Source organism: Excalfactoria chinensis, chromosome 3 (assembly GCF_039878825.1).
Source record: "Excalfactoria chinensis isolate bCotChi1 chromosome 3, bCotChi1.hap2, whole genome shotgun sequence".
Lineage (NCBI taxonomy): Eukaryota > Metazoa > Chordata > Aves > Galliformes > Phasianidae > Excalfactoria > Excalfactoria chinensis.
The window spans coordinates 41,392,654-41,418,116 of record NC_092827.1 but is presented as its reverse complement, the minus strand read 5'-3'; the positions used below and the strand labels follow the sequence as shown (position 1 = coordinate 41,418,116).

The window sequence follows — 25,463 nt, the reverse complement described above, 5'->3', positions numbered from 1 at the left end:
CATAGCGGGGAAAACTCATGGCTCCTGAGGGAGGCTCTCTTGTGCAATGGCTGTGTGCCCGCTTCTCTAACTGCAAGAGACATTTAGGTTAGATGTTAGACAGAAACTCTTTACTCAGAGGGCAGCGAGGTGCTGGCACAGCTGCCCAGAGAAGCTGCAGGTGCCCCATCCCTGGAGGCACTCAAGGACAGGTTGGATGGGCCCTGGGCAGCTGAGCTGGTGGGGGGCAGCCCTGCCCACAGCAGGGGTTGGAGGTGGGTGGGCTTTGAGGTCCCCTCCAACCCAAACTGTTCTGTTCTTCCAAATCTGTGTAAGAAAGCCTTCTCTTCCTGCTTGAGGGCCCTACATGTCCCATGGCTCCTGGGCTCATGACATGGCCACGGGCAGAAGCTGCTGACAGCTCCCGGCACCACAACCATGGGCATGCAGCCAGTGCTGGGTTGGGCAGACAACATGGAGACCACAGGATGAATGTGGCAGGAGATTAAGCTGAGGGCAGGAGGATGGGACAGGTGGGAACAGAGATAGCGTGTGGGGCCCTGCTTTGGAAGCATGTGAAAGCTGATAGCTGTTCACGTGTCTTGGTTGACAGAGGACTGGTCCCCACCTCCAAGTTTCTCTCTTGCGGTTCTATCAGGAGGAGGGCAAGGGCTGAGAGGTGACACATGACCCAAACCCCTGTGGCACAAAGCAGGGAAATCCCCACAGGATTGGGACTTTTAGCTGATTCCAATGGAAGAGCTGGCATCCTGCAACACACTGCTGACTTGTGCAGCACAGCCTTGCCCTTGGACACAGCAAGTTTGGGAGTGTAGTGCTTAAATGCAAACAAGGCACTTCAGCAGTTTATCATAATGGAGATTTCAGATAAGAGCAGTCAGAAGAAAGAAATTCTACTCTACCCATCGCTGAATAAATCTTTGTGCAGACTTTCATCCAAGTGCCAGATTCAATCCGCTTTCACACCTTGAACAGCTGAGACTCCTGGCTCACAGGTGATGTCCAGGGCAAGGGCAGACCGAAGAGAAGTGTGTCTGTACGGAGGTGTTAGACAAGTCACCTCTGCCTGATCTTTCCTTAACCATGGTCTCACCCAACCTTCCTGCATGATAACTCTGACCTCCAAGTTAGTCCCGGAATGCTGAACACGCATCTATAGAGGGCTGCCAATTATAGTGGAAAAGAAACAGATAAGAGTTTTGTTTGCTCCCAGAGGAGGTGATCAGGATAAAATGTTCAGATTCTTTTAACCTTCAAAAGAAGTTATCAGATTTTTGACTCTGTGAAATCAAGATAACTGGAGGTTGCCAACTTTATTTCATGTATTATGGAACAGGGTCGCAAAAGCTAGAGCTGCCCACGAGCAGATGTGGATGGTTGCTGTGAATCGAGTCTGCACAGAGCTACTTTTCAACATCCATTTCTAACAGAGAGGCTCAGCAGAGCACCAACAAAGAAAGACACTTCTAGCAGGAGACAGGCACTCCTTTTTCCCATTCCTTTGGCTGCAAGGTTTGCTCTGGAGTGCTGTGCTCCATCACTTTGTGCAGCCCTACCTGCTGAGAGTGCCATGGCTCACACTCAGCTCCACATCTCCCGACCTTAGCAGACCCTTGAGTGCAGCTGAGTTTTCACCGGCTGGAGACCCGCTATTCTGTGTGAAATAACACTTAAAGTTTGCCCAAACTAAAAAGGTGCCAAAGTAGCTGGACCAGCAAACTCTGCCTTCAGACTTAGACATAGCTTGTAGCGCTGAAAAAAGGAACTTCCTCGGGCCAGCAGTGCCGGAATGCATGGATTGTGCTGGCAAGCAGCTCCTGCTAGACAACTGTGTCCGCACTGGGATTCTCGCTTCTATAAAAACACTATTAAAATTAATCATACCCACAACTGGTATCACCGTCCCCACAAACATTTTAATATTTGGCATTAGGAAAGCAGGGAATGTAATGAGTAAATCTTTTCAAAGAAAGATTTCTGGAGATCGGAAGTGAGGAAGAGCATTTTCAGGTATTGCTGTATTGCTCGTGTGGAATCACAGAAACAAGGGATCATCTGAGTTGGAGGGGACCCTTAAAGGCTGTATAATCCAACTGCCCTGCCGTGAACAGGGACACCTACAGCTACATCAGGGTGCCCAGAGCCCCATCCAGCCTGACCTTGAGTGTATCCAGGGACAGGGCATCCAACACATCTCTGGGCAGCCTGTTCCAGCACCTTGCCATCCTTATTGTAAAAATTAATCTAAATCTCCCCTCGGTTTGTGAGAAACCATTTCCCCTTGTCCTCTCACAACAGACTCTGCTAAGGAGCCTGTCCGCTTTCTTCTTAAAGCTCTCCTTTAGATACTGAATCATCTCTTTCAATTTCATTGCATGCACAGAAAAATCCCCTCTTAGGTGCAGTCCACGAGGCAGCCAGGCGGGAGCTCCCACTCCATTCATTGGTGAGGGTGGGCCAAACTGTACAGTGACAGCACTCTGTGCCCCCCCACCTGGCTCTCCCCAGCTGCCCCACTCCTCCAGCTGGAGCCCCAGATGCAGAGGCAGCAGAACAGAGCAGGTAGCTGTCTGCTCAGGAGTTTTATCTAGGTTTCCAGGTTCAGTCTTTTCCCTGTTATATCATCAGAGCATCAACCGCTACAAACAGGAGACGCTTTGCTCTGAAAAGCCAACATTGTGGCACATGCAGAGCTACTACTGCCGTCAGTCCAAGCCTAGAATGAAAACCAACCAACCAACCAACCCAGAATGAAATTTCAGGATTTCATCAGAAAACTGAGAATTTTTCTAAAGATTAAGAAAACTACAGCAACAAAGACAACAATCTTTTTTTGTTGTTCTAATGGAATTCTTTGTGCTTCGCTTTTATATGATAGCAACAGCACAAACAAAATCCCCCTGGCTCTGCGAGGTGGGCTGGGCACAGAAGCAATGAGGTAGCACTGGGATGACTCTGGTCTGTCTGCTCCATCTGCCCTGGGCTCCACTTCGCCCAAGACATCCTCCCTTTGGAAAGCAAGGCGTCAGGCACCACGACTCCAGCAGAAATAGAGGCAAACTCCCAGATGTGCTTATCTCAAGCTTCTTGAAAGCACCCCTCACTTTCTTGGCAGCAGTAGCCAAACACCAGCTGCAAAACGTTGCGTTCCCTGGTCTGGTTTAACCAGCAACTCAGCACATGCGGTGGGAGCTCCCAAAATAGCTCTGGGTTGCCTCATCAGTCTCGGCAGCAGCTCAAAAGACCTTTGGTTTTCTGGGACTTGGAGAAGTTTAAGATGTTGGAACTTATTTTGAAAGTATCCTGTCAGATAAGGATGAAATATTCCATGGCCGGGTGAACCACAGGTCACCGTCAAGGCGTTGCACAATGCAACCAAGGAGGCTTAGCACAAAACTTGCACAGGGTTTGATCTGCTCACTGTTGCCCTGACCTAAATTCGGATCAAAGCTGAGGCCCTCCCATGTTGGCAGCTCGCTGGGCTGAAGGCTTTCATCAAGTGTCCTAAATGCCAAGGGAGTCATGCCAAGGAGGAGGACAACACAGGTCCTTCACTGCCAGCAAAATAGGTCCATTTTCCAGGAGCTAAAGCACAATTCATCCCAGTGTCTGTTTTCTGGCTGTATCTCCCTGCTGCTCTTTCTTGGAATCATCATTTGCTTTTGAAAAAACGACTTCCAAAACCATACACATCTGTGGCTTCCCATCAGGGCAGGAGAGCAGTGCTTGCTGATGTGTTTCATGTTTCTCATCACGCTCTCCTATGCCTTGGCCAGCACTGTCGATACAACTTTCTGCTGAGTCAGGCTGCTGGTTTTCTTATCCCAAATCCCAAATGGATAGCTTCAAGTACTCCAGACATATTTCAAACACAGTTTGAAACCCAGCCAAGCCCAGGGGGACACAACTCTTCTGGGCCGCCTTGCAGCTGGGCTGGTTTTCTCCTGGTAAGAGTGAGCTGGGCTGCAAGAGGGAAATGCAGTATCATCCCAGGGGACACCTACCAGTGACAGCCTGGCCCAGGCAAGATGTCAGAAGGACTTTCTCCATCAGGCGAGCGTGCAGGATTTGGTGTCACCTTCCTCACCTGGCATCTTTGCTGCTCTGCTGCTCCACACTCGCCTCTTTGCAGAGGGGTCCCATCCCCAGTTGCTCCCCTATCTCCCTCACCCATTGCTCACGGACCAGATCCCATTGTGCAGCATTCCCTGCACCGGCAGCAGCTCTGGAATGGATGGGTTTGTTAACTCTGTGTAGCAAGCTGTCTGCAGTGGAAGGGATGCTAAGTCATTGTCAGTCCTCCTGGAAATGCTTCCGCAGAGCTGCAGGACCTCATGCCTTATGCATCCATGACACCCCTTGTGTCCCCTCACAGCCCCCCATTCCAAGTCCTGCATGTAGATGTCCGTCACACAACAAAACAGCAAAGGCAAATCTGCAATGTAGAGATCCATTATGCTTTATTTACATGCGTCACCATCTCTTTTACAAACTAGATTACAATTTAAAATGGAATACACAAGGCAATATCTACTAACACCAAGTGGAGTAAGCACTGCGTCTCTACTTTGTTTGGAAAGGGGCAGGTTTTGCTCCAAAACAAACTTCCTTCCAATCTCTGTGTAGTAAGGTAATATATCCATCCAGGGCAGCATCTTATTATTATTATTATTTTATTTTTTTTTATTTATTTTTTTAAATTATTTTATAAAATCCTCAGTAAGACTGCAACATGAGAGTGTCTGCTTTCAAATGAAAGTACAAGATAGCCCAAATGAAAAGTATAAACTGTTCAGCTCTTCGGTATGTAAAGACGGCCATGCGCGCTAAGGCTGTGGATTTAATATTCTCCCAATTGACATGGCTTGAAACAAAAACAGATCAAACAGTTTTACAGATACTGTATACATATTTATTTATTTTTTCCAATCATGCAACTTTTTTTTAAAAAAGTTAAACATGTGAAGCCAAATGTACAATCCGTTTTTCCAACCCATAGGAACAAAATGTATCTGGTCCCCCTTCGCATCTGTTGGCAACTCCTAATGAATATTGTATACTAAAAACAATTACAGGACACTGATTGCCAAGCAATGACGTCATTCGAGAGAAAGACATGATCTAAAAGGTTGTGTTTTTGAATCAGTGGCACAAAAGTTTTCGGAGTTGGGTGGTGGCCAACCATCCAATTATTCTCAAGAGGAAAAAAAAAACCAACAACTTATATGAGCATTAAATAAACCCCCAAAACTGTAACTAAGAACTGCATTAATGCCGCCTCTTTAGGCCTTTTGTAAAGTGTTTGTTTAAATGACACCCGTGTAATTGTTCTGGGCCTTCACCTGTTTTATGTGCCTTCAGAAGGACAACTAAGCAGAAGAGTGTTCAAAAAAACTCAAAAGGCCAAAGTTTTCAAAAGGTGGCTTCCCCAAATTAACTACTATTTTAATCCTTACTTTGACACCTACACAAGTGACCCTTGAGTTCAGCAAGACGCAGTTATTTTTCGGCACCTCTGGACACGAGGGCAATTTTTAGGCACCTCAGCATGCGGACGAGGTGGCCCTGGGGGGCAGCAGGCACCTCTGCGTGATTTGAGAAGTGCCAGCCCCATGACACCACATCCATGTCCCAGACTTTCGATGCCTGACGTGAGGCACTTCAGTTTGAAAGTTTTGGCCGCAAAAACAAGCAACAGAAACCAAACCAAACTGAAGAGGTTGTCCAAGTCCATCCCCCTTCAGCTAGTGCTGAGATGATAGTCTCCAGCATAGGGGCCCAATGTGGCCTAGATACGCCAATGGAAATGCTCTCCTTGACATTGCTGGGAGGTAGATTAAGCCTTTCAGTTGCTAATGCTTTTAATTAAAAAGAAAAAACCAAACAACAACAACAAACCTTCTCTGCCATTGATTGGCTGTCTCTGAATCAATTGTCTCCATTTTCTGAGCAGAGCGGACCATGTTTTTCTCTCTATTTATGCCAGTGTGATCTAGCTCCGAGTTCAATGTAGCAAAGCTGCCCTGGCAGAGCACAAATTGCCACAGGCTGTTTTAGACTAAGGGGCCTTCCCTTGCACTGGACAAGAACTGCATCCGTACAAAGGAACAAAACTGAACAATAGGTTCTTGTCACCTCAGCCATCCACCACAACATCAATACCGGTGCTGCCTATATGCACCAGACACCTGGCAGGTGGCCTTTGGGAAGGCCCTGGGCCTCACTGCGAACATCACCCATTCCATGGAGCTCTGCTGGTGGCCAAATCCTCAGGGTATGGGGACAAGCCCAGGTTGGGGCAGCAACCACAGAGCTGCCTGGAGAAGGAGCACCAGAGGACAGGCCTTTGGTGTGCACTCACATTTTGGGGTGTGCCAGGAGGCTTGCAGGGAAGCCCTTGACTGATTCTGTTAAGAAGTGTCTGCGGTTGGACTGATAAGCAAAGTGATGCCTAGGCCTGGTGACCTGCGGCATGCTAGCGTCTGCTAACAACCAACCTCCTCGAGTACGGGGATGGGCAGCGAGTGTCAGCTCCCTCCCGTGGATTTAATCACCTAGTCCCCATGCTGACAAACAGACCAAGCGAGTGTGAAAATAAAAATCTCTCTTTTTTTTTTTTTTTTTTTTTTTTCTTTGTTTAGAAATGAGAATGACAAACCCTTGGCTGCTTGGAAAAGTTGATATGCTACAGGGCAACAACAATCACAACTGCACAGAGTTTACACAGTCATTACTGCGGGATGAAACCAAGAGGTGCGTCTTTACGAGAACACTGTGAGCGTGAGGGGGGCTACGTTACGAAACAAAACTTCCATCACACAGGGAGTTGTTATTTCACCAATATCACCTTGGGGACCTGGAAAGTGAGGAGCGAGGAAGGGCCCATGAGCTCTCGCGTGGGCGTGCATGACTGTGCGTGTGCGGTGGCAGTGGCGAGAGGGAGTCACTCCACATTGCATGGTACACGGACCGGTGGCAACTCATGCACTGAAACTTTGGGTTAAAATGCTAGTTGGTTTTCCTAACATCCATGCATAATGATCCACTTCTGTACATAATAAAATATATTTATATATTTATATGCATAATGCCTTTATGCAAAGAAAAAAAAAAACTTCATATATCACTTTGGAGAATTATGTATACACTGTCCTATTCAGAACGTCTTCATACCAAGTTCGTATGTACCACTGGTGTTTTCCCCTCTTCTTTTTTTTGTATCCCTCCCCCCAAGATACTATGAAAAAGTAATCAAACTTTCCAGATTATAGAGAGGATCTATACAGCACCATACCTTTTATTCATTATTATTATTATTCATTTTACAAAAGAAAATCTTAAGAAGCAAAATATATAAAACTGCCTTGTCTTTCAGTGTCATTTATCCTGTTACAATCTATGCTCGTATGAAAAGCCATTTGCATGATACTGTCACCTCACCATTCCCTCTCTTGCTGCTTCTTCTGCAATGGATTATATACAATGAGAAGGAAAAAAAGCATCAAGGATATGTCAAAAATAAAAGAAAAAGGATCACCAATGCTATAACACACACTGCAACAACCTGTGCCTGGACACCCAGTGCTGCCGCTGCAATTGACTTACTGATACACATGGCCTGTTTGCTCACCTTTCCTGCAAAGGAGAGTGCTTCCCTTTCTTTCTGCTTCCCAGACAGCTCCTTACAGGTGGTTATATGCTCAGCATGTCTGGCAGCAGAGGGGCAGCTCAGCCTAAAAGCAGGATCCCATGGCAGCGAAGGCAGCAGTACCTGTGGTCAGTCCGTCCTCACCAGCACCAGCCAGGAGGTCTGCCTCGCTGGTTTCCCTGGCTTTGCAATCAACCCTGGCTTGATGCTTACAGAAAACGGGGCCGTACCATTAAGTTAAAGGAAAGAATGAGAAAGAAACAAATGAACCAACCCAACAAGCACAAAGATCACACGAATCGCCTCTCTCTGGAATTCGGTCGGTTGTTGGTATCATGAGCGGCGTCTATCTGGAGAGCCCTGACATCTGAGCAATGCTGGGTTACGATCATTTCCTTGCACGTACGCAGTGTTTCAGATTCCCCAGTGAGAGAAAGCAAAAATGGTCAAAAATCTACAGAAATCAAACTGGAGGTTGCAGGGAGGAGGGTGGGCAGACAGGGAAAACCTCCAAAAAGGAAAGCCAACTTAAAACATCCCATAAACCATTAATATATTGAAACACCACATACTCATTGACAAGTAACTACTGTAAAGGCTACACAGTGTGTTCTCAACAGGATGGTGCTGAACATTGTCTCCACAGCAGGTGCTTGGCCATCCCAGGAAAGGAAGATTTTGCATACTTCAGAATGAGTTCAATTCCAAAGAAAATGAAGAAGGAAAAAAAAAAAAAAAGAGGAGGATCTTCACTCAGATAAGGGGCCTTTTAACAGTCTGCTTTGTTAGGAAAATAATGCAGGGTTCGCAAACGTCATAAGCTGTAAACAGTATCACTGTCCACTTGCTGACAGCAGATTTGGCAAAGGGTTCTCTCTCTACATCTCGTGTCAGTTTGAGGGCCTGGAAAGAAAGAAGAAGAAAAGACAGTGAGATCGCTATGTGTGGGAATAAAAAAACAACCCTACAAAACAACAACAAAAAGCCAAAGCAAAGCTCCAAACCCAACTACAGATTACACTGACAAGCAATTTTAGTTTGTTTTCATCCAGAAGCTTCAAACGCATAGCAAAGGATAAGTTCACACCATTATCCCTCTTGAAAATGTTTATCTCTTGCGTTTCTTTTCTGGCTAATGGCAAAGTGTAATTAAAGAAGCCCAGAACATGACCTACTTGCCATCCATATTTCCAGTTGAAGCACGGACAGATCCTTTGCCTTCTGGAGATTTTTCATGATCACCCTCTCCATCACATAGAGGTGTCACCAGCACCAAGAGGCTGGACAAATCTGTCAGTACGTGACATTAAACACCAGCCCTGAATGACAGCCAAAGAATGCTGCCCAAAAGTAGCAGCAAGGAGCCACCAATTTTAGGTTGGACTGTTCTCCACGAAACGTGAACTTTTCAACACGTCAAAAGGTCAGGTTTATGAAGTTGGGCAGAGGCTTAGGGATACAGGTAGGCACCTCAAAGGGGTTATGAAAAATATATACATTTAAACATTCCCATGAAATCCTTTCGTATCTTCAGGAATCCCATTTGGTAGCAACCTGTATTGCTTAGCATGTGACTCCTCAAAGACTTGGCTTCCGAACCCAGGGCTCAGCCCCCATCACCCAAAGCCTTCTGAGGACTTTCCGTGAGACGAATGACTTGAGCTTTTTCTATCATGCAAGAAGAAGAGGACCCTCGCTGAAAGCACAAAGCAATCTGAGTCGATTACAGGGATGTTTTTTTCTCTCTGGAAAGCCTGGTATCAGCCACCCTCAGGAAAAAACATGGATTTAGGGGGACTGCTGGATTAATCTGGGAGAGCAGCTCCTGAGAGGGAAATCTCCCAGCGTTACAGAAAGGCTCTTGTGAGATGACTCCATTACCGCACAGACTATTCTGAGGCTTCTCCTTTTTAAGGTTCCAGGCACTGATCCTATGATAACATTTTATTAAAATGACCTATTCTGATAATGCTAAATGATTGATGGAAATTTAATCATTTTGTCTGATGGTTATTAGAGCAACAGTGTGACAGCTGCTCCCTGCGCCATTAGGGGAGAACTTCATTCAGAGTGGCTTAGGGAACAGACAGATTGTGTCTTTCACCCAAACAAAATTTGGCTTTAGCCTTAATTACGTGCAGGGTTTTGGGGTAGACTGTTTTACGAATAAAGGGATTTCCGACTGGATCAACATATTGATTTCTTCGTTTCCAAAGAGTAAATTAATGCTAGCCCTTTGCTAATGTGACTGCCTGGCAACAACTCCATTTGGTGTGTGTGCCTCTGTGGCCACAACAAGGTCACCAGCAGACAGACCTGATAACTCCCAGCAGTGGATTTTTTGTGGAACAAATGAATGGCTGCCCTTTGCAGGGCTGTGCTCCCCCACTTCTCACTGCAGCCACGGCACCGAGGCTGGAAGCTGGTGGCTTCCCAACATGCAAGGTAACTGAGCTGATCAGAAGGAAGGGTTCAGCACTATGCACTGCGGCGACAAGCTGGGCAGGTCCTACAGGGTGGCCAGCTAAGCTAAGCATGGGCTGAACTTGAGTCCTGCTGACTTCAGATGGAGCTGATAATTAAAAGGAAAGGAGTACATGAACTCCTAAGTACCAGAGTAGCGCTTAACATTTGGATTAAAAATGTACGTAGAATATTATCCTATGAAACGTGTGATGAAATATTCCCACGTGATGAAAGATAAAACTGAAGGATAGATAGATGCTCATAAGCATAACCTGTCTAAGTGGCACTGCCTGATGTCACCTTCTGAGAACACCAGTCCCTCAGACTGCACAAACCTCCAGGAGATTGAGGCTTAACCAAGGGAAATGCACAGCAGAGGTGGAACTCGTTCATAGAACTGGAACACGTTCAGTTCTCACTGTTCTGTTGACACAGACTTTGCAAATGGATTAAAAAATGGAAAGAAGCAGATCAAAGTCTTAACCACTGCACCTTTAAATTAGCCTGCTACAGTCCATAATAGACCCATGCACTCTCACTTTCTGCCTCACCACAAAAAGCCTCTGTCAACCCTGAGTTAGTTGCCCACTATTACACAGCAATGAAAGCCATACCGAGCAGGGAAGTGAAAATTCCAGCTACACCTCCATGCATGGGTGGTCCTCCACCACAGCCACCCAGCTCTCCCCCACCCCAGCATCTCCAGCTGCATCCCTGGGCCACCACTAGGATTTCTCATGCTCCCAATGGCTGCTGGAAAAGCTGTGTCCATAACGTCCCCCCCCAATCCGCAGAGAGCAGCGCTCAAAAGCAGCAAGATGGCAACAGCTGGAGGCTGTGCAGCCCTCACAACAGAGCTGGTATTTGCGCCCTTTGGCTCACAGGCATGCACTGCAAGTAGGGGCAATTCCACTCTGTTTTGACCCCCTGGGCACAGAAGATTGGAACAAGGCACATCTGCTGGACATCACAAGAAGCCCAAGTATTTTGTGAAACTACAGCTTATGGAACCACACACACATGTGGTAGGAGAAAATGAGCACTTTAAAACAGAAACAGAAAAAGGATTAAATTAGGGGTTGTTCAAGATGAACTCTTGCTTTATCACTTCCCACAGACGTTCTGAGCTGTTGATGCTAAATCTGCTTATCCCATTCAGTGGAAGAGCACAAACCAAAACCCAAAGATTTCTGTATTTCTCAATTCTTCGGTTTCTAAGCAGTTATGCGGGAGATAAGACACATTCTGAATTTTCCTCCACCTTCCTATCCTCTACTTTGCTATCAACTTGCTACAAATGCTACCCTTGCTTTACTCTGGTCCAGCTGTTGGCTGTGATTTCCTTCCCCACCATCACATTTCCTAAGCTCTGTCTCACATCACATCTCCACCACCTAAGCGGAAAATGGTCTACCAAGCCCTACACCACTTAGTGGACCATTAGAGAAGCTCTGAAGGATCATCTGCTCCATTTTGTATTCTCCCTTTCATTTCCACCTGTGCCAATCACACAGCACTGGAAATTTCTTCAGATTGCAAAGGTGATGGATGCAGTGATGCTCCTTAAGGGCAAGGCACAGATGATGTGCACTGCTGATATGTTTATCAGTAAGCCAACATCACTATCAGCACATGACACGGATTTGTGAAAAGAAAAGTGATGTACTCCTCCATGTTATCACAGTACTAGGAACTACACCATCAGCACACAGCTCCTCCGTAAAGAAGCCTACTGAGTACCTCCCCATTTGGCTGGAAGGCTTGATGAGTGCAGTGCAGCTTGAAAAACAATACCACTCAAGGCCTGTAAAACAGGCATTTTCCCTGGGTACCAGTCAGCAGGAACAGGAAATCCCAATAATGCCTTTTATAAGTAGCAGGCCAGAGACTCAGGATGGAAATATCTTGAAGGAAATGCATGTCCTTTGGTGACAAATGTGCATTTGATTTGGTGACTCTGACCCTTGCTTCTGTCATCACCCCCAGCAGTACAGCTTCTCCTCTAAAATGGAGTAGGCTCAAAAAGGAACACTTGACTGGAATGATTACAGCTTTTTCCTTAAGTTAATATTCAGCCATAGGCTTTCACAGCTCAACACTGAAGAATACAAAATATTTGTTAGAACTGAACACGGAAAATAATTGCTGTGGCTTTCTGTAATGACGAAGTTGCAGCGTGACATTTTTCATAAATCACAGAATGGTTTAGGTTGGAAGGGACCTTAAAGATCATCCAGTTCTACCATGCATGCTATGGGCAGTGTTGGCACCCACTACACCAGGCTGCAACATGCTCCATCCAGCCTGGCCTCCAATACTTCCAGCGAGACCTCCACAACTTCTCTGGACAAGAGAAGAATGAAAAACTGAAATGCTGATGCCACGGTGGTACCTTTCAGGCTTAGCATATGCTGCACAGGAGCGGCACTGTGCCAAAATGCAATGCTGAAGTCAGGATGTGAAGTCCAAGGAAAAGAAAAGAGCTGGCAACTTCATGCAGTTTCTTTCGAAGGCCTGAACTTCCAGGCATGTTGCAACTTCACTGTTTCGCTTTGAATTGTACTTAGGGAAAAAAAAATCCTGGTTCAGACTGGTGGGCAGGGAACAAGAGGAGAAGAATAGAAAGAGTAAGAAAGCAGCACAGAACTAGGGCATATGGGAGCTAAAAATCTGCTGCGCTGGTACTGCACAGGCATGTAAAGCACAAAAGTGTATCTTTTCCTTCTGTTGCTGCCTTTTCACTCCAGAACACATTGCAAACCATAGCAGACAACCAAATATTTTGGAAGTAAATGTAACTAAAGATGTCAGATCGTTCTTTCTCCCCGTATCAGCTCTGCAGTAAAAGGCTTGCCAAGGACTGCAGGGAGGTGCCACAACTCAGGTTGGATATTAGGAAACATTTCTTCTCAGAAAGAGTGGTGAGGCAGTGGCACAGGCTGCCCAGGGAGGTGGTGCAGTCACCATCCCTGGAGGCGTTCAAGATACATGGAGATGTGGCATTTAGGGATGTGGTCAGTGGGCATGGTGGAGATGGGCTGGTTGTTGGTTTAGATGGTCTTAGTGGTCTCTCTCAACCTTAATGATCCTGTGATTCCATGGCTAATGATGTGTGTTATCCTGATGGACCTTCCTCTACCTCCTCTCCCTTTGCAGAGGCCAATGGAGTTTGTCATGTCCATAATGCCACCATGGGTTGCTCCTGAACAATAAGCAACTTGGAGCACCACAGAAATTCACAACTACCCAACGCCCAGGCCTGTCTTTGCATTTCACACAGAGTAAGCATCTGTGAAGATTTAAACCAAGCTACGTAGCATAAATGACTTTATAACTCACCACTTAAGTCAACTAAATCTACATTAATCTTGCCATGCACTTTATAATTTGAAGAAACAGAATTAATCTTACTCTTTTCTTATTCTATTTTTCCTGTAGAACACAGATCAAATGTACCCAAAGCACGACTAGATTATCACAGTATCACAGTATCGTGCGAGTTGGAAGGGACCTTAGAGATCATCGAGTCCATCTCCCGGGATTCGAGCCTTCTGTGTAGCAAGTGGCACTTCTACCACTGCGCCACCGGGGCACACATTATCATCCTTTTATGCATGTCAATAGGTTAAAAAACAAACAACAACAACAACAACAAAAAAGCTGAATTTTCACAATCGTTGATGAAGCTTTTGAAAAACTACTCATAGAAGCACAAGAAAATCTAGGCTGTGAGGGGAACTTCTGAACATCATTTGGACCAATCTTCTGCTGAACCTTAGCTTAGGTTACTTAGGACCCTGTCAAGACATGCCAGGGCTATTTCTAGTAAGAGAGCCCATCGCTCCTCTGGTCAGTTCACTTCACCTTGGGGGTGGGCAAGGTCCCTTCTGATCATTTTACAGATGGGTACAAAAGGAGTCATCCAGAGAGCAACTGACCCACCCATATTCACACACTTGAAAAGAAAAACAGATTGGGGTCTTCCTTATGTATTGGAACCCGATACTAAACAACCTAATTCACAGGAAATTCTGCACTTGCTTGCAAGTGGAGCAGGCTCGTACAGACGACACTACATATGTCACTGTGTTGTTGCCCATACAAAAAGACCATATGCTGCGACACTTGTTTTTACACCTCCAGATATGTCACGGTGCGGTGATGCTGGCTTTCCAGCACAAGCACTGCTGATATCCAATTGCCTTTGAGAACCATTGCATCAGACTGGATTCAAACCTCTGCCCTGGCCAATGAAGAAGAGAGTAGATAGAAGGCATCATCTCCTGAAGTGTCTCCATGCTTCCTACTAACATTTTATAGTAAATTTTATCCTGTCTTCCCTTCATGGGTCTGAGGAGGTCTCCTGAAGGACCTCCTCGCGCCCCTCAATGTTACAGATAGCACCACAACTGATTGAGGGACAACGTTGTGCTCAACACAGCACATTTAAGCAAGACGCTGCTGGACTAATGAAAAGTTAACTAAATGAAGGAAGAAGGCAAAAAACGCTTGCTAAACTGCCAACAGTGCTATAGGTACTTCAGAGCACTGGTAAGGATACCCCTACTGTTGACAGAAAAAGATGGGTAACTGCTGTACACAGGAGTGGACAACATAAAAATGGAGGAGCTATTTGCTTACGCTTTTGAATCTGGATAACAAATGCTGGTCTCTGAACTGCAGAGTAAAGGATACCTACCTGACAGGAAACATCCTGAATTACAGGTTTACAGCATTGTGGGATCCTGCCATCTACTCTTTTTCTAAGTTTCCTCACAGAGCGTTTATTTTTCTCTGCCAAGTACAAGCCAATAATGCTCATATTGATCATTCATAAGGATTTTCACCAAGCTGGCATAAGAAAGAACCTCCTCTATCATGACTTAGGAGCATCAGAGTAAGGCAAGAGAGGGAAGGCATTTCCTTAAAACCAGATCTCTATGTTTGTACAAAACAGTTATCTACAGAAGCTTGAAAAAGTTTGCAAAAGGAATCAGCACAGGGAAAAACAAGAGGCAAGATCTCAAACCAGCTAAAAAGTGCATGACCACATGCTGTTCTCCACAGCACCCTCCAGAAAACTGCCCTTTTTTCCCCGCAGCAATCACAGACAGCCATGGCTACAGCAGCCTCCTTTAGCTGAGCCACATCTCCGTCCTTTTACTGCTCAACAGATGTCTGCTCTGCCAGGCTCCAGCAACGGCTGCCCCGTGTGGTAATCTGAGCAGAAAAGCTGATTAAATGGCCCCACAAACCAGACTGAGGCAGAGCGGTCCCACCACCCAACTGCTGGTACCTGATTTAATGGGGCCAGTGTCCCCATGTGCCTCACAGAGGCTCAATCGGGGCAACTTTGATGTGACTGTCCTGCTGGAGACGTGCTCTTCACCACCAGCACGAAGCCTCTGTGGGCCAGGCAAGAAAGGCTGGCTATTAACCCACAGCACCATGCAGCTACATGCTTTCCTGCTGCCCACATCGTACCTGTGCTCTCTTCCTGTCAGGAACATAAGACTCAAGGCTCTCTGGCTGTCAGTTCATCACTGCGGCTGAGCACTGAATTGCAATGAAAAAAAGATCCTGACCTTTCCCCAGCTGCATGACGCTATGCTTCTAAAAAGAACCTCTTAGTACGCACTTCTTCAAGAAAATATGCTTTTTAGGGGGCTGTTTAAAAGCCTGGCTCAAAAGACGGATGGGAAAAGGCAAACCACCTGTAAGCATTCCAGCTATCAGGCAACAGCACCATGTGGGACCGAGGCTGATCCGCAGCTCTGAACAATCACAACAGCTCATTCACATGAAAAAGACAATTTGCAAAGACTCGTTCTGTAATAAAACCCGAGTGCTGCTGATGCAGGGAGGAAAGCACTGGGGAGACCAGTCGATGCGGGCTGTTCTAAAAATATCAGTTTGTGCTGTCATCTGGTGAGAGTATGTCATCCTGTAATCTTGGCATCTGCAGGGACAGCAAGTTTCTGCCTAATTATTGCTGCTGAATCACATGACAAAGCATGAGGCACTGAAATATATATATATATCTGTCACAAAAACAGAAGAACACCCAAACCACAAGACCAGACCAGCATCTTGGCTTCAGCCATCCTTCACTCACAACGCAAGTCTGTGGACAGAATTCTGTTCTTTTATAGACCTTTTCCCTCAGCTAATAAAACTCTAAGCCAAGGGCTTAGCAAAGCACTTCCAGAAGGAGCAAGGGACTCACAGCATGCATACATTGCCTTCTGCTGCCTTCACTCCAGCTGAGTATAGGCTAGGTAAGCATCCTCCTGACTCACCTGGCCAGGCCTGGGAACCCTTCTACACAGGGCTGCCATGAGTGACACAGAGCTTCCGAAGCCGAGCTGGGAGCTGTAGGGACTGAAGCCCAGCTGTGCATGAGGTGGCAGCAGCAGAGGCAGCTTTCTGTGCAAGGGAAAGCTGAAGCACCCTTTCAAGTGTGGGACCGGCCCTTGGAGAGCAAGGAGCCTGCTTGGGGCAAGTCCTCCTTGGAGATAATGGGACCCCTGTTCCCAGTGCAACACAGAGTTTTCCACACAGATATTTTTGTTCAAAGGCTGAGCTTGGCGAGTCACAAAACCACCTTTCAAAACCTCGGCTGGTTGAAACAACACTGAGACGCTAAAAGCGTGCTGCTGCCTTAACCACCAACCTGTTAGAAACGGAGCACAAGAATTTGCTCCTCTTGAATTTCCTTCCTTGAAGGTTAAAGCCCCATCTTGGCTCCACACAGGAAACCTGCCAGCCCTGCCCAAGACCTCATTTACTGAAGCTAAGAGAGGAGGAAGCGGGGCTGTGGCCCTGAGGCTGTGGGGGCTCTCAGGCAGCAGGCTCACCAGGTCGGGTCTCCACAGGTCAGCTCTAACAGGTAGAAACAGTTTCTGGAAAAGAATAAAAACCACCTTCCTCATGGTATGTTGTCTACTCAGGGTGCTCTGATTCCACTGGGACAGACTGCACCCAAACAGAGAGATCTCTTCACGTGGAATAACCTTTTAAGATGTACTTTTACTCAACGTTGTTATCCTCAGACCTATGGGTTTGTCTTAGGTATGAATTTCATCCAGAAACAGGCAGAATGGAAATTAATAAAGCAGCAAGCAGTCCAAACAGATATGGACTAATGAAATATAAACAGGCATTTTACCATGTTTCCTGAGAATCTGCTTTATCGGAGAAGTTAACCACCAAATTCTGTGAACAAATTCAGGACATTTCTATTAGTGGCTTGTGTGCTATACTGATGCCCGGGTTGAATGAGTGCCTCTAAATGCTCTGTGCTTTATTTTGCATCTATTTCCAAACAAGTCAGCGTGGCTTCAGCACAACTCTGCTGCAGCGCCCAGAGGGATCCAGCTAAATAGCACATTAAAACATCTTCCAGAAGATGCAGCTCGATGAGTTTTGCAGGCAGCAAAACCAGCTCAAGAAGTTCCTGCCCTACTTGCATGGAGCTGCCCTGCACCCCTTCCAAGCCCTGGAAGCAGTGCTGGCTGTGGGGCTCTCTTGTAAGATGGATCACTGAAGGAACGGAGGTAAATACAGCTTCTCTGGGGAGTTCTGACACCACAGGAGACGCTGCTGAAGTGAACGCTGATCACCAGCTCGTGACAGTCCAGGCAGCTGTGAAATTCCCCCACTGCCCTCCCCATCAGTTTGCTTGAGGTTACTCTTTGCAAACACCAAGTCCCTTCAGCTCCACTGGCTGAGAGGGACACAGAGCTAACCACCATGTGATGGAAACACTAGCAGAACAGGATGTAAAAACATGGGGTATCCTGGAGAGAGGTTATGGAATAGCAACTAGATGACCTCCAGAGGTCCCTTCCAAAGCCCTATGATTCTGTGATTCATGTATTGACAAGCAAGCAGAAAGAACAACCCAATGATTATCTGTGTGGGTGGAGGGCAGATACAGTGCTCTTGGGAAGCAAGTGCAGGTAGGGGAACAGAGACCTCAACTAGCTTAATAGGGGAATTATGGCTGTGTGAATAAGGTACGAACAAAAGTATATTGATTTCTCTTTTCTTTTGTGAAAGAGGAAAAACCAACCAACCAAATTCAGTTATGAGCACCAATTAGGGCCTGCTGAAAGGCTGGAAATGGCAAGCTTCACAGGCAAGGAGCCAGCGCAGTGGGAGCTGGTGAACATGCAAAGGCTTATGTGCAGCCTAACTCATCATGGTGGCACAGTCTGCATAGGCCTTTGCCTTCCCCAGTGAACAGAATGTAGTTGATTTTCTTTTAAAGAGAGAGCAAGAGGCTTCCACAGATGACTGGTCAATAATTCATTGAGGAGAGTCACCTCCTTAAACAATTCCATCCCCCACAATGAGGCTTCTCACCCACAGATGTATGGGTTCCTCTCCTCTAAGGCACACCCTGGGAAGGACTGGGGTGGCCATGCTCTCCCTTCTTGGCATGGCACAGGACAGAGTCAAGAGGCAGTGGGAAGCTGCTGTGAGGAGGTGGCTGATACTGCACCTCCCTGCTGCCTCTGCGTCTCCCCACCACCTTCTATCTACACGCAGCACATGACTGTACTGAAACAGGAGGCTGCCTTATTGTGTGTCATACAATGCTGTCAGTAACATCTCTTTTTTTTTAAGCATATTGTACTGCTGGATGCTTTGCCTTGGACAAAAATGGGTTTCTAAATTCCAACAGCTCATGCATTTGGAAGAGGAGACAACAAAGGTGACCTGACACAAGGTTCTGCTTCATGGTTCATGAATCACTTTTTTTTTAAATTCCCTTTTCTTTCTTAAATGATCAAGCACTGGAACTGAAAAAAAAAACAAACAGAACTCAGCTGGCACCCTGGCCTCACCACGATGCATGGTCAGTGGAATGCAGCATCCTCTACAGCCCATCACTTCAGCCCATCTCCCACCCTCACCCTGCAATGCTCTCCCTTCCAGAGCAATGTGAAAGAATCAGAGGAAATCATCTGCCTGGAAGAGAAAGTACTGCACAAACCACTGGCTCTACTGGAGCAAGGAAGCTTTGCAGATTGGCTACACCAAGGAGTCCTGAGCAGTTTTGTCCTCCCTTACAGCCAGCAGATCAGCACACATTTTGAGGGTACTCTAGACACATAGGGAGATACTCAGGAGGCTCACCACTGCTGTTCACATACTGCAAAGCTTCCCCCTGCACATTTACTGTGAAACAAAGATTGAAAACCCAACAGAAGATTAAGGGGTCACCCACTAACAAAGTCAAAAGACAAGGATTCCCTCTTTCCATCCCTCCCCCAGAAAATAAGGAAGTTGGAAGTAAGCTGCAAAATGAATGAATGCCTGAATGAATGATACTCTGCACCCTGTTCGGAAGTTTGCAGAATGCTTTCAACAATTTATAGCCAACCTCTTATCCTACTATATTTTGAAATCTGCACCCCTATACTAATAAATAAACAAAGGAGAAAGGGCACTTTGCATGGAACCTATTCTGTGAGTCAGTAAATGTATGTCTAAGCAGGCATGGGAATGGGTGGGAGCCTGCAGAAACACAAAGGATGGCAGAAACAATGTTTACAGGCTCAGATGCCCCCACTTGCAGATAAATACTGGAAAAAAAAAACCCACAGCAATGTGAATAGAAATAATATGAGGAAGCTAACATTTGAATAGCACCTATGTCAGAACCCAAGCCTACAGATATCCTCTCTGTGAAGGGGGGGCAACCATTTTTGCATAGTTCTAACACTTAAAACGGGCGACCAGGATCCTACTTTTGTTGTTTCAAAATATGATTTCTTGATTTCCTTCCTTCCTTCCTTCCTTCCTTCCTTCCTTCCTTCCTTCCTTCCTTCCTTCCTTCCTTCCTTCCTTCCTTCCTTCCTTCCTTCCTTCCTCCCTTCCTCCCTTCCTCCCTTCCTCCCTTCCTCCCTTCCTCCCTTCCTCCCTTCCTCCCTTCCTCCCTTCCTCCCTTCCTCCCTTCCTCCCTTCCTCCCTTCCTCCCTTCCTCCCTTCCTCCCTTCCTCCCTTCCTTCCTTCCTTCCTTCCTTCCTTCCTTCCTTCCTTCCTTCCTTCCTTCCTTTCGCAAGAATTTCATTAAAAAAAATAAAAAAATAAAAACAAGCACTTGCACTAACGTTACTATACCACTGCAGCAAACTATTTCAGCCCAGCTCTGTGACATACACTTAATCTTTGGTGCAAGCACTGATCTTGCAAACTCTTCCTTCTTCCCAACAGCAGTATTTCTCCACCGACCACAAAGCCCCTGCCTCATCCCTATGTAACACAGCTTGGCTACGTGTGGCATTGGCTGCAGAGAGGAATCTGTCTGTTGCGACTTCAAAGAAGACAAACTGGAGCTCTCTGATTCCTAAAACCCACAAATATTCCACCTTTGTTTTCCTGATTTGTCATTAACGTTTCTTATGTCTAAATTAAGAGGGACACAGCATCAGAGGCGTGCTGACCGTGCTGCAGCTGAACAGCTTTTATAGCTTAGCCTCATTTCCCTCCACACCTCCCAGTTTTTCTCGGTTGTGCCTGTTGCATACCAAAACATAGCAAGCCATTGCAAACCAAATTAGTATTATTAGTGTGCACTAACAATTAAGTGGTTGGTGCAAACTCCAATAAAACCAAGCATTTTACCACATCTACAGGGCACTGACCTGTTTGCCCATTTTCCCTGTCCTCAAAGATCCTTCAGCCTGGTACCCAACTCTGTGATGAAGCCTGTTTAGCACCAGTGAAGTTCCCCACATTCAGACTGACAACGTTCTGTGCTGAGATGAGGGAATCAAAGTTAAAATCCAGCCCATCTGCATCCATGAGTTCACTGCGGATAATGGACTCCATGTCACACTCCAAGCTCCCATTGAAAATATCCAGGTCTAAGTCACTTGGGAATTTCTCGTGTCCCATGACCGGAAGGTTCATGCTAGAGGAATACAAAGAGGAGCCTGAGAGAGGGTCAGAAAGTGTTTGCATAGACTGATTGACAGGTGACTGCTGATGTTTGGATCCCAAGCTGTTGGAGTCATTCAAGCCTATGTTACTGATGGAATTGGACAAGGCACGGCTGCCGCTAAGAGGAGAGCTGTGAGACTGGTGCTGGTGATGGGGCAGGCTCTGATTGACCAGGCTGCCCTGACTGGACTGCGCAGCAAACGACATCATGGGGTCATTGCGGAGCATTATATTCCTGCGGGAGTTCTGGGCAGACACAGCTGTGCTGGCCTGGGACATGAGCGGGTCAGACTGTGTCATCATGACATCGCTGTGACTAAGTGCATCTGAGGCGAGCAAATCCTGCAGCGTCTGGTTGTTGTAATGAGAAATGGAAGAGAAGGTAGCCTGCTTGTTCTCCTGAATAGTCTGCATGGGCGACTGGCGGAGGGAATTCAGGGACGACGGCCCAAACACAGCGTTGTTGAAACTACTCGAGGGGGATCCCAGCCCTGAACTTTTGGAACCATATGGAAAACTGGAGCTTCTCTGCATTATCCCTCCCGTGGGCGACTGCTGGGAAGAAGGGAGTGTTATATTGTCCAAGAGGTCATCCATGAGATTATCTGTTAGTCCGTCGTTCAAATTCATTGTCCCAGCCATATCAGTCAACCTAGGCAACTCCACAGTGCACGGTTTGTTTACGGAGGGGGACAAGCTCGAAGGACTACTGTACAGCATAGGAGAAAGTGGAGCGTCATCATCTTGAACATCATCCAGCTCGGTGCTCGCCAAAATCGGGGACAAGCGGCCACTTATTGTACTGGCGTTTGAATTTGTCCGGGAGCGAAAATCTGTCCAGGCATCCAGCTCGTCACTGCTGCGGGAAGTCGGGCTCCCCGGCCACTTGGAGAGCTGTGAAGGGCTGTCCTCACTTGCCTCCTGGGCAGTCTGTAGGGCTGCCTTTTTCTTCGCCGCCCGCCCTCTGCTCTTTGTGTACTTGTTGCTGTTGTCCATGGACACGGCGCGTCTCCGGGGCGCCTTGCCAACTTTTCCACCATCTGGATTGATCATCCACCAGGAGCTCTTCCCAGTGCCTTCATTCTGCACCCTGATGAATCGGCTGTGGAGCGACAAGTTGTGCCGGATTGAATTCTGCGGGAAAGGAAGAAAACAACATGTCAAGACCAGCATTCTTTTTGCTACCCCAAATCTCAATTGTCACAACACCAACATCACAAGAAAATGACATGAATCAAAATGCTGAGCCCCCCTGGACATCACCGGGGTTTCTCGGGTGATGAAAATGGGAAGGCTGGAGCGTGAGAGCACCTTGCCAGCATGCTGCTACTCAGCAAGTGCCGTGCCTGCACTAGCTGGGCATTCCTGCTACCTACCCTTATGACCCAGAAGCTGCATTCTAAGGAACAGAGCTAGTAAGGAGCTAGGAGAGACAGCTGGGAACATCAGAACAAGGGTACAGAATGTCTAGCTCCTCTTTGCCAAGAGTCTCCCCCCTCTCCTGGGATATGCATGAAACCAGAGGCCACTGCTTGTGCCCTTAAATCACTCAACAGTACCTGACTTAAGGGAGCTGCACTTCTCCCCTTTCAACTCAGGACAAAACTCTACATTAACAGCAATCTTGCCATCAGCTCGGTGAAACAAAACGTGCAAAGTCACTGCTGAAGTCTGACTGGAACGGTAGTCACACTCACCGCAGCCCTGGCAAATGTCTTTTTAATTCTCCATCGGCATGTGTGTTTGTGTATTTATTCTAATTCTTGAGCAAACTGTGTGCGCCGCTGCTCCTCTCCCACGGGCACACTGTGCATAAGCTGTGCTTTCTCTCTCAATGAGACACACCAGAATTACGCCTGTACCACGGCAGCCAGCCAGCTGTCCCCCCACTATGGTATCTTCATAGTCTTCAAAACGTGATGTGACACAGCACACAGCAATACGCTGTAAGCTGCTGTATGAGGCTGCACACAGTTGCAGACCCCACACTGCACATGGGGAGGTGCATTCGCAGCCTTGCTCAAGTCAGCAACATCCCTGGTCTGAAAGCTACACCAGCTCAAACCAGTGATCATCACCCCAAAACAAGCAGCAGTGAAAACCTGCCCACAGTAACCCTAATGAAAATCTCACTCTGCTTATCGTACTGCTGTTGAGCTTAAAATACAGCTCATAAAGGGACACGCAAGTAGTACTGGCTACTGAGAATGCTTCCAGGGGATTGGACTTTTTTTTTTCCATGTGCAAGGCAAAGATTTTTGGGGAGCTGCCATATCCTTTTGACATAAGTGTTACGTTATTCCTGCATGTTAAAGATGATCAAGTTTAAAAAGTTGAACGAGTTTTGGTTTTTGGTTTTTTTTTTTCTTTTTTTTTTTCATTACGGCAAATAGCAGCTATAGGGGATAAAATGACGTTTGTTCTACCAGCATGCTTTAAAAGCACAAAGTCAACAGGACCGTAACACTGCCAATCCATCTGGCATAAGCATCCTTCATTTACAAAGCACTGAAGAAATTCCAGGTTTAAATGGACAAAGAATGTGTCAATCAACAAATCATTCGCAAGCATCTCACTGCTCGCAGCGCTGGGATAAATGCACGTTTGACATAAGTGAACTGGATGTATAAAGAAAAACAGCCCAGCTTTTCTTTTTTTAAACAATTCTTCTTGGTATAAGATGCCTTTTTCCCGCTAAGTGTTGTGGCTTTTGTCAGATTGTGAAATGGAAAACACGCCTGAAATTCTTCTCACACGCAGACAGCAGACGCATTTGTGATTATCACTTAATGAAAAGAGGAATCATATTGACTACAGTTCAAAATAGCAACTGCTTTGTTTTAAACAGTTTGCGCAGAACGGCAGACTACGCTTCGCAGACACACTCGAGACAAGTTTGGGTTAGCGTTTCAGCTGTAAACTTGTCTACTTCCAAGAGACTATAACGCCATTATAATATGTTGGATTGAGGTGTGGCATCATAGTTCTTCAGTCTAAGGAGAGAAAAGGCCTTTTATTGTTTAGCTGCTGACATTTTAAACGATATTTTGAGCCTGGTAGAAGTCTGCTTCTAATTTCAAATAACCAGGCACCACTGCTAACTTCCTCAGGTTCTTCCCGAGTGCCTGGAGACTGCTGACTTTGTTTTCTCTTGTTGTTTTTAAATCTTCCTCGATATTCCAGTTTGTACCGCTTCAGTGAAGGCAGCTTTTATGTTTGTCCATTGTGGCAACTGGATGTGAAAATGTGGGGATCTCTCCCAGTGGCAGGATTATGACGACCAGAGCTACAATGCCACATCAAACACCGTAATGCACACAACCTAAACATGCTGGATATAAGAATAAACAGCACAGTGATAGCTACAAATGAAAATACATATATATATATCTCAGAAAACAGAAAAGAAACACCTGAGGTGGGACATGCAGCCTGCCACAGAGCTTCAAACATAAGAACGCTCAGCCAAGCGCCATCAGCTAACGGTTTGCAACCTTTGGTCTTCTCAAGAATTTCTGCTGTATTATTATAACATCTGGTCTAAAACCAGGCAAAATCCTAAATGGTCAGTTGGTAATTGAAGAGCATTTCAGGATGAGGGCTCTTCTATGCGTGCATATGTATGCACGTGTGTAATTTGCTTATTACAGTATCTTTTCACTCACTGCTGGTATTACAAAAATAATAGAGGAGTGCAATAATACTTTTGCACCGAAAATTGGTGGTTATGAAAAATCCAAGCAGCTTGTTTTCCTTTACATTATGCAATATGCCATTTATGCTCTAGCTTCTGTTTTTCTTTACTTTTCTCCTGTAGGAAGACTGTTTTCTTAAGCATAATTAGGGGCCAATTTATTTCTGTGTACCTCATCTCCACCCTCTGTTCAAACACTGCCTTAAAACCCACTTCTTTCGTACAGCCTCCCATGCTGACCTCTTCAGCAACACTATCTCAGTTTTTGGTTTCTCCATGTGTTGGGTGCCCTGCCAAATCAAATTATGGCTGGATCCTGTTATCCTTCCACATGTGAACTTTGCTAGAGAAATCACTGAGACTCAGAACTCACAGGAGTGAAGGCTGGTGTGCTGGGCTACTGGCTGCAATCTAGAAGGAGATAATTGGGCTTTCTACCTGTTTCTGAACCATCAGAGAATGCTCATGACTGTTTAAAATACAGGATAATCCTGTGGGACTTTTTCTCACAGGGAGATGCATTAGGAACATGACCTTGCAACACACCACAGAGGAACTGGAGAAGCAAAGAAAGTACAGTTTGTGATTTGGACCTGCTGCTGCTCAAATTAATGGGGATTTGTCTCCAGCTTATTTGGAAAAAAGATTAGGCCACAATGACTGAAACAAAATACATTTTTTTCCATACCAAAATACAACAAG

At 46.2% G+C, this 25,463-nt stretch overlaps 1 protein-coding gene across 1 annotated transcript in view; it reads right to left on the bottom strand.

The window, feature by feature from the left end:
- Positions 1-4,898: 4,898 nt before the first annotated feature.
- The window catches only part of FOXO3 (forkhead box O3), an 84,840-nt gene continuing 64,275 nt past the window's right edge, over positions 4,899-25,463 (bottom strand). The window contains exons 2-3 of the mRNA XM_072331610.1: positions 20,770-22,201; positions 4,899-8,551 (exon numbers count right to left, since the gene is read on the bottom strand). Of these exons, the coding sequence (XP_072187711.1) occupies positions 20,804-22,201 (1,398 nt within the window). The 3' untranslated portion in view covers positions 4,899-8,551; positions 20,770-20,803. The remainder of the gene's footprint in view (positions 8,552-20,769; positions 22,202-25,463) is intronic.